Source organism: Tiliqua scincoides, chromosome 4 (genome assembly GCF_035046505.1).
Source record: "Tiliqua scincoides isolate rTilSci1 chromosome 4, rTilSci1.hap2, whole genome shotgun sequence".
Lineage (NCBI taxonomy): Eukaryota > Metazoa > Chordata > Lepidosauria > Squamata > Scincidae > Tiliqua > Tiliqua scincoides.
Genome location: NC_089824.1, coordinates 194,736,192 through 194,751,696, shown reverse-complemented (window position 1 = coordinate 194,751,696; position 15,505 = coordinate 194,736,192). Strand labels below are relative to the sequence as shown.

At 42.8% G+C, this 15,505-nt stretch overlaps 1 protein-coding gene across 2 annotated transcripts; it reads left to right on the top strand.

Annotated features, from left to right (window-relative positions):
* The first annotated feature begins 332 nt into the window (after positions 1-332).
* On the top strand, positions 333-13,472 carry LOC136649634 (uncharacterized). 2 transcript variants are annotated; one of them, XM_066626411.1, is made up of 4 exons: positions 333-408; positions 3,054-3,185; positions 4,713-5,542; positions 6,526-13,472. In XM_066626411.1, exons 3-4 carry the CDS (start codon positions 4,732-4,734, stop codon positions 7,119-7,121), a joined length of 1,407 nt encoding a protein of 468 aa, XP_066482508.1. In that variant the 5' UTR covers positions 333-408; positions 3,054-3,185; positions 4,713-4,731; the 3' UTR covers positions 7,122-13,472. The 2 variants fall into 2 exon arrangements, with proteins under 2 accessions (XP_066482508.1, XP_066482509.1); XM_066626412.1 differs by lacking the exon at positions 333-408 and adding an exon at positions 1,137-1,239.
* The last annotated feature ends 2,033 nt before the right edge of the window (positions 13,473-15,505 follow it).

The following is a 15,505-nucleotide window of genomic DNA, read 5'->3' as shown; positions in this document are numbered from 1 at the left end:
GAGGGCAATGCTTATGCAGGGAACATGGGACGAAGACAATCTGCAAGCAGCTAAGAGGGTCCACCAGCACCCCCCTTCCCCAGGGATCTTCCAGGCGAACTGAGAACAGCCAGCAAAGATTTGCGGGGGGGGGGGGAGTTAACTTCTCAGTGTGACCCTGTTGCGTCGGTGCTGCGCCTGAGCCCCACCCCTAGAGTGACCAGAGAGAGAAAGTCCGGCTGACGGTCACGTGGGGCCCCTCTCAGCATGGTGGGAAGGAAAAGTGCTTTGAAAAGCAAGCCCTGCCTGCCCTGGTGCGCTGAAAGTTGCAGATTCGCTTCCCAGGGCTGTTTTCTCTCCCTCTCCTTGAAGTTTGCTGCTTCTTCTATCTCATCTGCGTGGCTCAAAATGCCTCACTGAGTTTGCCAGGTAAATAATGATGATGGGGGATTTTTCATGCACTTGATTTTTAAGATCCATTTTTAATCTCTGCTTTTGTTGCATTCTTTGCATTTGCAAAGTCTTTTGTTGCATTTGCACAGTCTTTGCAAATCCTGCAAGTCCTTTTTTGCACAGTTTTGCAAACCCTTCCCAAATCTTGCAAGTCCCTTTTTTTTTGCAGTCTTTGCAAATCTTTTTGCACAGCCTTTTTTTGTACAGTCCTTGCAAACCCTGCAAGTTCTTTTTTCCAGTCTTTTATGCAAACCCTTTGCAAATCTTGCAAGTTCTTTTTTGCAGTCTTTGCACATCTTGCACCCTCCCCTTTTTCCTTCTGCAATTAAAGGATCCCCTGAAATCCCTTCCTGACTCTCTGATGTTTCCTTATTCCAAACTTCTTTCTTTCATAAACCCTTTTTTTCCTCCAATTTAAACCCCCTCCCCTCCCCTCCCCCCATGCTCTCTGACTGGAGGCTCTCCCTGTCACTCACAAGCTTGCACAACCTCTCCCCTCCCCACCTTCCTGATGGAGTGCTCTCTCCCTGTCTTCTTCCTCTGTTTTGGCCTGCCTCTTCGAAGCCTCCTCTCATTGGGCGGGCGGCGCGCTCGTCAGGTTGCCCGTCCAATGGGAGCAGGCCTGCATGCGCACGAGCGAGCCGGGAACTTGCAAGTAAGTGTGCGACTGTGTTCGGGGAGCAGCAGGAACCTTTTAGGGCAGGCAGAGAGGAGGGGACGCGAGGCTGGTGCAAGCATCTCATGGCCACCCCAGCAGTGGAGAGCACCAGGAGGGGGGCTCTGCAAGTGGAGGGGGAAAGTGCATTGGTGGGGGACTTTTTAGGCACAGGGAGGGGCACCAGGAAGAGTGGGGGGAAATCCCAGAGGCTTTAAGTATATATATATGCATTTATGTATATAAATGCAGCCACATCCCAGGTGCATAGTGCTGTTCCCCCAAATGCAATTGGGGCTGCTCAAGATCTGGAGCTGCCTTTTGTCCCTGTTTTTCCTGTCTCTTGGCTCAGAGCAGGTTCTGTTTTGGGAGGAAGGAAGTCTCCTTTTGGGCGGAGGAAGGTGGGGAAGCCCACTGCTTCTCTCCCTTCTGCCTTGATTTGCAAACACACAAACAGTGTTGTTCTGGTTTGCAAAAGCTGGAGGTAGATCTCCTCGAACCCAGGGATGCTACCGGTGGAAGTGCTGGAGGAAATGGATGGAGTGTAGTGGCACCTTCGCCAAGGATCAGGGTGATAGAAGGTGGTGCAAGGAATAGTCAAAAAGCCTTCCAGGAAAGCCATAATGTTACTTTCACTGCGTGAGTGCAGGAGGATCACACTTGCTAGTAGAGTGTTTCTCAACATTTGTCCTCTGCTGTACTGCTTTGCATGGTGCAGCTATTCAAAGTACCACCAGAAGTAACTGGCAATGTTATTGCTGCATCTGGTCTCCCAAACCAGAAGTAACTAGCAATGATATCATTGCCTGTTACTTCTGGGTTGGGAGGCCAGATGCAGCGCAGCAAACACAAGTAAGAAGTTCAGGGTGGTGGACAGGAGGGGTTTTTCAAGCATGGAAAAGTATGCTTTGGAGTCTCCCACCACTGGGTCACATTCCTGGTCTTGCTGTCAGGCAGCAGGTGTCCAGGATCCCACAAGTACCACCAGATACCTTTTCACTGGTGGTACCTGTACCACTGATTGAGAATCACTGTGCTAGTAGTTTTTTTATAGCTTTTTTTCATGAGATGTTTATATTCAGCCCTCCTGCTAGTATTGGATTAGTTCCACCTTCCTAAGACTTATCAGTGAAACCAAGTTGTACTGGAGTTGAAGGCCTGGTTTGTGCTGGTTTTTGAAGCAGAGGGAATTTTCCTATCTCAACAAGAACTAGACTGGAGACATGCCTTACAATCATTTATATCCAAAAGAAACATTTGGGAACAAGAGCCGCTGGAAAGACTCTTTATATACCAAATCCTCAGTAACAAGGATGAGAAGTATAAAATTTCCAAAAGTGCTGAAACTTCCATTTTTGGGAACAAATGCAGGACTTTCTTGCCAGCTCTCAATATTGCTAGTTCAAGATTAACTACATCATATTTCATGCACATAAAATTGTAAATGACTGGCATATTTGTGAAATTTAGAGGTGTAGATAGGTTTATTTAAAAAAATAATAATTACTGATGTATTCAGCATTAAAGCTGGAGTAACAAGATACCTTATTTTGCCAGTTGGGAAAAGGGGGAATGGAGAATAGAAGTAATCGACATTATTGTAAACAAAAGGAAAGTTTTATTATCTGGATTCAAATGTTTTCCTCTCCATACTGTATAATGTCACCATTATCCTCTGGCTCCTTGAATTGGGGGGGGGGGTATACCTCTCCAGTCTAACAAATCTCAATATTATGGTCTGTGGTAAATCTATACATTGAGTTACTCTACTGAAGAGTTATACGTTGTTATAAAGTTTATCTTCATCCAATGCAATAGTATCCTGATAACTGATTAGCTTTATGTCATGTAATTTAAGCAAAAAATAACATAACCTGTTAAACTTCCTTCCCTAGTCAGAATCAGTTTCTGAAACAGTTTCTTATTCTGATCATTTATTTATTTTTTTTATCTCCATGGCTTTTAGACAACTGACTGGATTGAAACTGGCTTCTCTATTCTTTGACGTATTAGTTTGTTTCTGGATATGGTGTGTGTATATCCAGACACAGACTGGTTTTTTTTCACATGCTGTAGAAGATGGAGGAATCTGAAGCAGGTGAGAGGCTTTGAAAGTTGTACATATATTATCCATTAATTGTAATGTCCATGTTCTGTAGTCGGTCTTATATAGTTATTAGAAGGCAAGGGCAGTAGTAAAGGGCAGCTTTCAAAACCTTGCTTTACAAAGCATTTCTCTTATTCTAAAAGAGTTAATATTTCGCAACTTTTTTCTGGTGTTTCCCAAAATGTTCCACTGAATTTTTTTTAATTGCCATTTTCCCCAGGTTTTTTTCTTGAACATTCAGATCTCTATCAAGTTCTATTTGTCATATAATTAAGAGTATGCATCAACTAACTTTCTACTACTTTTAATCCTGAATGGCTGCAGACATAGGTGGGTGAACCCCCACTATACTATGCTATTTTTTACCCTTCACTTCACTCTGGAAGTTTAGCACCCTTATCTTAATCATATTTAGTTGATAAGTAAGTCCTAGAGACAAATGGGGGCATTTACTTTCAAAAAAGTATGCTTAGGATCACAACCTAAGCCCTTGGAAAGAAGCTTGCTTCCATGCTCAGAGAGAGAATATGGGATTGCTCCATCATGAGTAACTGAGAACCTGAGCTGTGAATGGGGACTTACCCTTCCCTGAATCTCACCTCTGCTGTGAACTCAGTAGATGTCCTTAGGCAAGCCATGCCCTCTTAGCCTCAGCTTCCCAGCTACACTTTGGGGATAATAAAACTTAATTGCCTAATCAGGCTCATTGTAAAGATTACAGGATAATGCATGTGAAGTGCTTTGCATACCTGGGGAAGTGCTGTGTGAATGTTAAGCATCCTTATTATGTTGCTTGTTCTGTTAGTTGAACAAGGGATGCCACCTTGCATATGCTTTTTCCATGTTAATGCCATTGAATTTGGGAGTTTACTGATAGAAATGTAGCCTGTCAAGGTACAGCTATCCCTTTTTGAAGATCTATGCACTGAGTTATTTACCAGCTCCATGTCTAACCACATACAGAAAAAAGCTTATGAGCTAGTGTTTAGGAGGCCCTAAAGATAGATGTTTGCAATTCTGTACTTGCTTCTTATGGATATGTCTGAGGTTACAATCCTATCAATACTTTCCTGGGAGTAATACCCATTGATTATAATGGGACTTGCTTCTGAGTAGACATGCATAGAATTGGGCTGTAACTTTATAAATGAACTCCCAAGTACTCCTGCATAGAATGTTAGCCTCCAAAGATACAGCATAGCTCTTTCTAGGGAGGAGAATTTGTCTCTGTCATGGACAGAGGCATCTTGGAAAGGAATTTGGGTGAGAGAGTCCCTCTTGTAACCTACAAACAGTTCAGCAGTAGCTATATGAAGGGCCTTAGTTTGCCATTGTAACCGCTGTTTATGAGAACAGGATGTAAATGAGTGTTCTTGGCTAAACTGAAGTTGTGGAAAGGACTGCATTGCAAAAATCCCACAAGGGTCAGAAAAATTGCTTAATGCTAAAGAATACCCTTCCTCTCTGTGCCTATGAAATTTTCATTGGCTTCTTGTCTTCATTTTTTCCTTTGGACAGCAAAGGCGTAAGGAAAATAATGGCTGGTAATGAAGACCTCTTAAAGAATCTGCAGAGTAACTTGCAAGAACTGGACCATCTCCGATCTGTGTACTTCACAAGCACAAAACGCCCCTTGGCGTCTACTAGACCAACTACCAAGTCGCTGTTTCGTGCCCAACAGCAACTGTTGAGAGAGAATATGAACATCCAGCCATTTGCTCCTAGAAAGAGCATTCGCCACCGTAACCCATATTGGCCTGATGAAGAAATCCGAACCTTCATTGAGATCTGGGGTGATGACCAAGTCCAAGCCTCCCTGGCCACCAATTTTCGCAATGAGGCCCAGTATGAGTGGATCTCCGATCGGATGCGGGAATATGGCTACGACCGGGACATGAAGCAGTGCCGCTTGCGTGCCAAGGAGCTGCGGCGAGGATACAAGGCTATCGTCTGCGGGAACAACTCCTCTGTGAGTGGTCAACGTGCCCTGCCGTTTTATGATTCCTTGAACAGTTTTCTCTGCATGCATAAGGGCCTTGTGGTGTCCAAAGTTTCCCTCTCTATAGATCGAAGGAATCGTGAGGCACAGAAGCTGGGCCTGGAGCATGAGAAGACTGAAAAGCTAAGCGTGGTTCTTGTTTCTGATGATGATGAGGCATCAATTCCAGAGCCTGCAGATGACTCTAATGGCTACTTCCAGGATAATCGGATGGATTCTGACACTGTAAATGCTCAGTCCCCAGGTGATGAATGGGAACAGCATGGAGAAGACGTTCTTTTAGCAGGTGATGAGGCTTCACCCAACTTTCCCAATGCTAGAGGAGAGAGCCATTCTTCTGCCAGTTCAGGTGAATTTGGAGCGTTAAGATTCACTGCTTTAAAAGCATTGCTTTGAGTGCTTTATGGCAGTGTGGTTGAGCCTGGATTAAATCAGGGTTGTGAATGTGGCTGTCCCTGGTTCCTGAAAATAGAGAGGTGCTGGGACTACATGGAAATTGTGCATTAGAAGCCCACATCTGTAACTGCAGACATATGAGATTTAGGGCGCAGTCCTAACCCACTTTCCAGCACTGGCATAGCTGTGCCAATGGGGCACTTGTTGCATCCTGCAGTTGTGGGGGTGGCAGTCATGGAGGTCTCCTGAAGGTAGGGCAATGTTTGTTCCCTTACCTTGCAGTTGCATTGCCCTTACCTCAGCGCTGAAAAGTTGGTTAGGATTACGCCCTTAGCAGGGGAGCCCAAACCCCAGCCCTGGAGCCACTTGTGGTCCTCGGAGAATCCCAATCCAGCCCTCAGGGAGCCCCCAGTCTCCAATGAGCCTCTGGCCCTCCGGAGACTTGCTGGAACCCGCGCTGGCCTGATGCAACTGCTCTCAGTGTGACAGCCAACTGTCTGACCTCTCACCTGAGCTATGGGATGAAGGCTTCCTCCACTGCTTGCTGTTTCACATCTATGTTGCAGCAGCATCGGCAAAGGAAAGGCTGGCCTTGCTTTATGCACAGCCTTTTATAGGCCTTGAGCTATTGCAAGACCTTTATTCATTCATGTAAGTTCCATCTCTAGATTCATTTATGTAAATTTATAAAATGGATTCATTTATGTAAATTTAGCCCTCCTGCCCAAAAGTTTGGACACTCCTGCTTTGTAGCAAGGGAAAGGAACTTTGCCTATGGTCAGAAGTGCTGTCATTATTCTTGCTAAGTCCTAGTGATATCTAGCTGAAATTAAGCCCTAGTTGTAGACCACTAAGGTTGACTTGTTCTTTTGATAGTGGGTACACTGGTACTTGTCTGGAGAAGGCCATATTAATATGCATATTCTTCAATTATAGGCCCATGCAGCTCCTTCCCCAGGGCAACCCTGGTCGATGCTGACATACTGAGCAGCCACTGGACCAGGAAGCAGCGGAAGCACACCGACGCTACCTCAGACCTTGTGGATGCCATCTCACAAGTGGGCGACAGGCTAGTCAATGCTCTGTCTGATTTGCACTCAAAACACAGAGAGACCTCTGAGCTTGCACAGACCAGGGAATGTAAAGCTCGCAAGGAGGAGTTCTCCATCCTTGCAGGTCATGTGGACCGGGCCACAAAAAATATGGACAAACTCATTACTCTGATGGAAACGTCTACCAGACGTATTGCAGACGCCATGGACAGACAAACTGCTGCCCTGGAGAATATGGCTCGTTTGTTTGCCACAGTAGCACCAGCCCCTTCAGTGTCCTCAGTCGCTCAAGGTCAGCCCATTCTTTCTTCCCCAAACAGCTCTGTACCACTTGCATCACCAGCAGCAGGCCTGCCCAGTACCCTGAACACTTTACGGGGTCCCCATGCTGATGATCTTAAAGCACCAACATCACCATCTCCCTGCAAGTCTGGGGAATGTCCTCCAGGAGCAAAGAAAATAAAAACAGAAGACGACTAGAACCGTATCTCTTAGCGTTTGTCCTCTGCTGTACCATTTGCATGGTCCACCTATTCAAAGTACCACCAGAAATAACTGGCAGTGACATAATTGCCAATTACATCTGGTTGGGAGACCACATGTGAATGCAACAAACACCAGTAAGAGGCTCGGGGTGAATGGGAGGGCTTTTTCCAAGTGCAGAAAAGCAGGCTTTGGAGTCTCCTACCACTGTTTGTTGTATTGCATGCTTGGCCTCGCTGCCAGGCAGCAGGGGCCAAGGGGTCCTGTGAGTACCACCAGACACCACCTCAATTGCTACTGGTGGTGCCTGTACCACTGGTTGAGAAACACTGGACTAGAATGAGACGATCACACAGAAATCCTTCAACACATTTATTTTGTTCTCATTGGGGAATGTCTGTCCTTTTTTATTCTCCTGAAGGAAAAAGGTAGGAAGGTGAAGAAAACATATAACTTTTATGTTTCATCAGTTCTCTCTCAATCTCTAGATTTTTAGCCAGATTTTAAGTTTGTGGGTGGGTTTGTATAGGGGAGGAAATGATGAACTTTGCCTGGGCTGATCAAATTGGTTCACTGTCATTCCACTTTTCTGACATTTGTTTTAAATTCCTCAGTCATAAGATTCAGGCTGCTCAGTCATAAGATTCAGGCTGCAACCTTGTGCATACTTACTTGGGAGTAAGACCCATTGAAGTCAGTAGGCTTTTCTCCTGAATAGAGATGAAAAGGATCAGGCTGCCAATGCACTCTAGAAGTTGACTTGGTACCTGGAAAAAGTAAATTCATAATCTTTGATCAGCTATAAGCTCACTTGCATTTGGTAAGCCCCTCTGAGTTACAATTTTTCTAGCTCCAAATCAGTAATATTAATGATGGATTTTGAAGATAAGATTTTTTGGAAGTTTTAAGGATTGTGGATCACTGCAAACTGCTGTAGAAGATGAGAAAAGAACCTCATTCTCGGTTGCTATATAAATTCCAGTTATTAAATCGAGGAAATGCAATGTTAGCAGTTGGCTATCTTCCTCCCCTGTTTCATTGGAATCCGTATCTGATTGGCAAGACAAGGTAGTTGAGTAACAAAAAAGAATTCTTTTTAAGGTGTCTGCTGCAGCTACTCTTCCAAGGTGAAAATGCAGGCTTAGTTCTCTCTGGCTGTTGTTTTTTTTTTAACGGTGTGTGTCGAGGGATAGTAAATGCTATCCAAAGCAATGTGCGCTTGGTTTGTAGTGGTCAATTGGACCAGTTTAGGGCCCAATCCTATCCAGTTTTCCAGTGCCAGTGCTGCTGTGCCAATGGGGTGTGTGCTGCATCCTGAAGTGGGGAGGCAGTCACAGAGACCTCATCAAGGTAAGGGAACATTTGTTCCCTTACCTTGAAGCTGCATTGCGGCTGCACCAGTGCTGGAAAGTTGGATAGCATTGGGCCCTTAGTTGGCAAGAGGGTAAGAGCTTGTGAATGAGTACAGCTTGGTCTCTGACGTTTTCCAACAGTGTCTGTATAAGTACAAACCACAGAGCAGAGAATAGAACTTACAGGCTATACCTGCACTGTATGTGGTAATGTGCACAAGACCTTCTAGTGTTCACACTACAGAAAATTTTTGTTTTAAACGTCTTGGACAATAGTGTCCGGATTTCAGAATAGTCTGGATATGGGATGATCTGCCTATACCAGGTTTCTTTAGGCGGTCTCTGGGCAGTTCACAAAGAGGGGGGCATGAAAGTGACAGTCACCTCCTGTTCTTTAACCCCAGTATCTTGTTCTCCAAGGTATATTGTCACTGATTGTGGATGTGCATTGAACTACTGTTGCTATCAGAAGACCTCCCATGAATTTTTCTAATTTTTTGAAGTAATGTACTAGCTGCCACCCTATCTTATGACAACAGATTCTATGTTCATTATGTATTCTGTGAAGATAAGTCCTTCCTTTGTCTATCTTATGCTTACTGACAATCAATGTCAATTGTGAATGAAGCCCAGGCTGAGTAATATGAGAGCGGGTGAAAAAAAAATCCCTGTCCAGTCTTCCAGCACTGCTCATAATTTCATATACCACTATATTTCCCCAACTCTTAAAGTTGTCTTGTTTGCTAAATGAAAAGAGAACCAATCTCATTAGGTGCAGTTTGATTGTTTCAGTTCCTTCCTCTATCATTCTTCTGCTGAGGTTATTCATAACCGTACATGCAAAATGTTAGTTGTCTTACATCCTTATGAAGTTGGCCCGATAAAAGTCACCATGTGCATCATTTTGGAACCTTTTGTTTATAGTTGGTTCCTTTACATCTCAGGTGAAAGCATCTTCTGTGCCAATATTCAGCTTTGATACACACTGCTAATCACTACCAGCTCCACAGTGCGTGAGCTGAAAGGGGTATGGCATAAGATACACCCAGCCCATTTATAGACTGAGGGCCCAATCCTATCCAACTTTCCAGCACCGGTGCAGCCACAATGAAGCCCTGAGGTAAGGGAACCCTCTGTGACTGCCTCCCTACTGCAGGATGCAGTGTATGCCTCAAGGGCACAGCTGCATCAGCACTGGAAAAGTGGATAGGATTTGGCCCTTAATCTGAGGAGATAGGCTCTCAGCTTGATGTACGCTTTTTAAAAAAAAAAAAAATACATAGGGAATTGCTAAGAGGCCACCTTCATTTGGAATTCTTCATTTGGAATTCTTTCCACTTAAGTGATACAGATGTTGAAACGGAAATGATTTTTTTGCCCCTGCCTGTCTCAGTTAAGGAATACTATAGGCCTATCATTTGGCTAGTTATTTCAAATGTCTTCTATGAATTTCAGCTTCTCTCCTAGTTAAGCACCTCTTCTCTCTGCCCGTTCCCTCCAGGCCAGGGGTGGGTGGCCAAATCATGGCTCACAAGCCACATGTGACTCTAACATATTATGTGTGACTTGAGGGAATATGTTGGCTCTTGCGTTAAGCAAGTTTGACCAATCCCTCCAGGTCAGTGCTACACAAAGTGGTAGTCCATGGACCTATACTGGTCTGCAAGCCGTTGGCTGCTGACTCACAGCAAATCTTAAGGAAATAAAAAAAAGTAATAATATAGCACAGATATGGTTTTGGTCCCTGGCACATAGGGGGAAAAAACTCTACTCGGGTACATCAGATAGTTTGAGAAGCACAGTTCTAGGCAACTCCCAGCTTTTCTTCCCAAGCTTTCATTAGAACAGACAAAAGAAAATATCTACCCAGTGTGTCATTAGTTTGTGGAACTCCTTGCCACTGGATGTGGTGATGGCATCTGGCCTAGATGCCTTTAAAAGGGAATTGGACAGATTTCTAGAAGAAAATTCCATCATAGGTTACAAGCCATGATGGGTTTGTGCAGCCTCCTGGTTTCAGAAATAGGCTACCTCAGAGTGCCAGGTGCAAGGGAGGGCATCAAGATGCAGGTCTCTTGTGTGCTCCCTGAGTCATCTGGTGGGCCACTGTGAGCTATAGGAAGCTGGACTAGATGGGCCTTTGGCATGATTTAGCAGGGCTCTTATATTCTTCCACAGAGTTGCTGGCAGAAAGTACACATGATCTGACTGAAAACTTAGATGCTTAAATTCCTCATCATATTGTGTATGGCACAATATGACTTCTCTTAGGTTGCTTCCTTCTTTTCTAAGCCCATTACTCCTGTGGTTTCTGTAGACCCCTCTGCTTTTATATTTCCCCAAAATCTGAGCAATTCAGCCAATGGCCACTGAAACCCTTCTACTGGCTCTGCTTTTCTCTGATGGAAGGGCAGCTCAGTCAGAGTAGACACTTCACCACCACTATGAACATTTAGTTATAGCAGAAAAAATAATACCATACGCATATCCTTCACATAAACATGTGAATACCGCAGGACTTAACACATTTATTATTGTCACTCAGGCTTTCATAGACAAAACCTACTTATAGCTAATTCCTTCCAATGGTGATAAATTCATGGTAAAATCTGTCAAGACGTTAAAGATACAGAAAAACTGTTTTTTTTAGAGAGGATGTTTTCTCTGACAGAAAGTTGTGCAAAAAGGCGAATAAGAGAACAGGGTCTGAATGCCACATGGCCTTCATTGTGGACTCAAGGTGGTAGAGAGAATTACCAGTGTGTGCTAGGGAAGAGTGACCTTACTGAAAAGTGCAGACTGTGTTCTCAAATGCCTCATTGTTATAAGTGGGGTCTGTATTGTAGATGATCTGGGTTCAAATAATACTCTTGTTCTTTTTAAAGCTCTGGCCATTTCTACATACGTTGGATAGTTGGATAGTAAAAGTTCAAATAAGGTGTTCAGTGACACTTTATTAAGACTATGTACCATATATGATCAGCCACTTCAAAAGTCATTGTTTAGAACAGTGGTTCCCAACGTTTTTTACTTGCATACCCCTTGGCAGTCCATGTGCATAAATTGTACCCCTCATATTAAGATGATGTTTAATTAATACAGTTGCTGTTATTTTAAGTTTATATGTTTTCAACTACTGGTCCATATCTGATAATACATGAATTGATGACCAGGAACTAGCAGTTGGTGGGGCTTTCACAACCAGCTAGCTGTCTTCCTGCCTTGCCAGCTCCGCAAGGCCATTCTAATACAGACCTGCCTTTTCACTATTATTCAATTCTTTTTCCAGTACCACTAAACATCCTGGCAATTATCTGTGGGCGTGCATGTACCCCAGGTTGGGAACCACTGGTGTAGACAACTGAACTTGGTGAGACTTACACCTGAGGTTTAGGATTGTAGTGCACAGTTCTTCCTGGTTTTAGCCACTTATGAATGCTAATATTGGAAAAACTACAAAAGAGAATCATTTTAAAATGGAATTGCATCCTAGCAAGTATAGTTTTCTCATTTGATTTACAGTTAAAAAAAATACAGAAACCAGTTTAAGTGTCACTGGGAAAAATAGCTATTTGAAAATAGTGAACCTCCCTTAGCTCTGTTCAACCTCACAAAAATAGTTTATTGGAGGAAGTAATAATATTTAAACTGGTTTGTGTTTTGGGGTATTGGTATGATTTAGAAACACACCTCCAATAACTGCAATGCAATTACTTGTTCATAATAATCTACATTTTAAAAAGTGGACTGATGCATTCCTAATAAAAGTTAAAATGCCATTTCATAGCTGTTATTGTGAAAATGAATCTAATTTCTATTAACAAAGGGTATAACGTGATGTGGATTGGAGCCTATGCAATTATTCCAGGTTCTTCACAATGCAACCCTTAAATATAATTTTTAAGAGCATTTTAATCCGTACATGGGGCCAATTTCACTTTATAGTCAGTTGTTTGTATCTTTTTTTCATCCCACATGAGTGGTCTGGTTGTGCCATGAGGTATCTATATCTTTAACACACTGGGTAGAAGGGAGAATTCTAGTTGATGCAGTAGCACTGCACTATGAGGAGAGAAGTCAAAAATCATTTTACATAACCTATTAAAACACACAGGCACCTGGTCCCATAGCACAGGCAGACTGGTCATATGTAAAATTTACCCTGTAAACAGTATAAACAAATAAGACAGTGATGACTTTTGCAAAATCTCCAGCTGCGCAGATGGACACTACCTGTGTACATCCTTCCAGTAGGGTTTGTGTCTGGGTACAGTCACCTTTTTGTACCTTAGAATCCCTCTCCAGTTCCCTTACCAGTTAATGGTCAGAGTATGAATATCATCTCTGTGATTCAAAGCAGCTGCATTGACCCCCATTAACAGCACAAACCAATGTGCATCGTGTTTGAACATTTTGCAGGGTGTCTATATGTCTGCTTAACTGGAACCTACCATGTCTTCAGTGAGGTGATTGGGTGGTGCTTTTTTCTCTTGAGTGTTCTCTTCCTTGATTAAATAGAGGGAAACCTCTAGAACAGTGATTTTCAACCTTTTCCATCTCAGGGCCCACTGAGATGACACTGACAAGGCACTAAAATGGTCAAGGCACACCACCACGTTTTTGAGAATTGACAAGGCACACCATGCTGCCATTGGAGGGAGGGAGAAGCTCACATCTCCCATTGACCCTACTAATAAATGACTTTCCCCCACATTTTTGTGGCACACCTGTGGACCACTCGCGGCACACCAGTGTGCCACGGCACAGTGGTTGAAAATGGCTGCTCTAGAATATTGAAAGAGCTGGTTTTGGGCTACTTAGATCTCTCCTAGCAGGGGTGTTTACTTTTAATTTAGTCCATGCTTCAGGAAAAATTGCATCATTTTCTGCAAGCTGCATGCTCTTGGCTAAGATGATTCACTACGTCTTAGCAGAGAGTTTTACATTTTGAGGATCTGTGGAAAATTGTTTTATAGAGCAAAGGAGAGCTCTTTATGGTCCAACTAAAAATATACATTTACATTGATTCTAAAATAAAATCAAAACAAGTTAAAACATGATTTGTAATTATTTTTTTCTAAACTTCAATAATTTGTCAGCTATTCTAAGTAAACTCTGTGTCATTGAGGTACTCCAACAACCCTGTACAGAATCCCACTATGACAAGGTAGTGTGTCATTGATTTGTACAGGCATGAATTCTCATGGCTTGTAAAGTCCTTGGATCACCATGTATATTGAGTTTTATATAAATGTAGAAGACTAAAGAAGAGTTTTTCTTCTTTCCTGTCCTTCCTCACATACAAAACAGAGCTGGCTTAAATATCAGAGTCTCTGACACATACAGAAAAATGATACACTTGACCTTTCAGCAATAGAGTCTGAGGATCCTGTCATTCCTCTCTAGTTATAACTACTCTCTCGGTCTTAAGCATGATTGGTTTTCACTACACAATGGCACTGGTTTCCAAATAAACATCACATTATATTCAGATTTGAGTATAATCTTATACATACTCACCTGGGAGTAAGCCCCATTAGACTTTAGGACTTCTAAGTAATACATTGTACAGGATCAGACTGCAGGTTTCTTTCATGGAAGTTAGTTTGATGTTAATCCACAAAACATCAGAGTAAAGAAGCTGGAGAAACCCTTGAGTAAGCATATTAACACAAAAACAAGTTTTGATAATTATTAAAACTCCCTAGGCATGGCCAAAAGATGGATACTGCTCAAAAATTGACTTAATGCTGACGAGCCTAGATTCACAGCTCAGAGAATGAAATGCAGAGCTGCTCCATTAATTCAGCAGTGCATTAATCTTTACTTAAGATCTTCCAGTGCCAGATGTCAATTAATTTTGCCTCAATAGTTCCTGTCATTTTGCTGTCAAATGTTGATTGCAATTGAAGGAAACTTATGCAAAAAAAATGCACTAAATGCTAAAAAGGGATTTAGAGTATAAGGTGGGCAGGGGAAACGAGTGGATGTGTGCTCCCACTCACCCAAGAGACTTAAATCTGAACTATTCTTGCTTTAAGTCTTTGGGCAGGGCTGGCCAACCTTTACATTAAGTTTTTCTGGGCATATGATGAGCTGCATCTACTGAATTTCCCTGTTCTGCACAACTATGATAGGAGTCAGAAGCCCTACTAATGAAAGGCTGGTCAGCCCTTACACTGGGACTCTACACCACAAAACGAAGTGATCAGCTCAGTAAAATATAAAAAAAAAGAATGGAAGGTTGACTGATAAGTGCTTGCAGGATAGATGTTTGCCCATAGCTAATGGGGGCTATAGCAGGCAACCATTTAAGGGGGAGTCAAATGTATATATTAGTTGTGTATTCTTTACAGTGAAACAGCCAATACGTAGGCCCCAAGCAGCAGCTGAAAAGTGCTGTCATCTGTCCTCCAAACTTCTGCCATATTTCAGAAAGCAGAGTCAATAGGTCTTTGATTGTTGAATGAAAATGTACAGAAGGAAGCAGTCCTCAAGCGATCCTAATTTCAGGCCAGTTAGGGCCAGCATTTTGAAGTGCATGTAAAAAAAGGAAATTGGCAACCACTGCAATTAGAATGACATTGGGATGTTAACAGCTTTTCTCCTCCTCTACATCCCAGGACAAGTATGGCTCTTGCACTCTGAAGCCACAAAAGATTCTGAACACTTTTCAAAGCAACCCCACATGCATTGAAACAGGACACAAATTGGGCATGAATGACTGTGGTCAGGGCTGATTTCTCTAGGAAGACACAGGTGCCAGGTTTACATTTAGTAACCTTTGGCTAATACTGAGCCTGTTCTATTGCTACCTTTAAACCTGATGATGTTTAAATGAAAAAAAAAAAACAACCTCATCAGGTTTTAGAAATACAGTATTGAGACAGGAAAAAATTGGCATATGAATCTGACAAGGAAAGACAGGAAAAGCAATGAGGTTATGCAAAACAGAATCCTAATTGGTGCATATAAACAGCACAGTGGGAGAGATTTATGGTTTAACATCATCCTGACCTAAGGAGCTGT

Bases quoted from the DNA above. Each gene is read 5' to 3' on its own strand.
- LOC136649634 (XM_066626411.1), top strand. From the start codon at position 4,732: ATGGCTGGTAATGAAGACCTCTTAAAGAATCTGCAGAGTAACTTGCAA. The intron at 5,543-6,525 runs GTGAATTTGGAG...CTTCAATTATAG, and splicing joins CCATTCTTCTGCCAGTTCAG to GCCCATGCAGCTCCTTCCCC.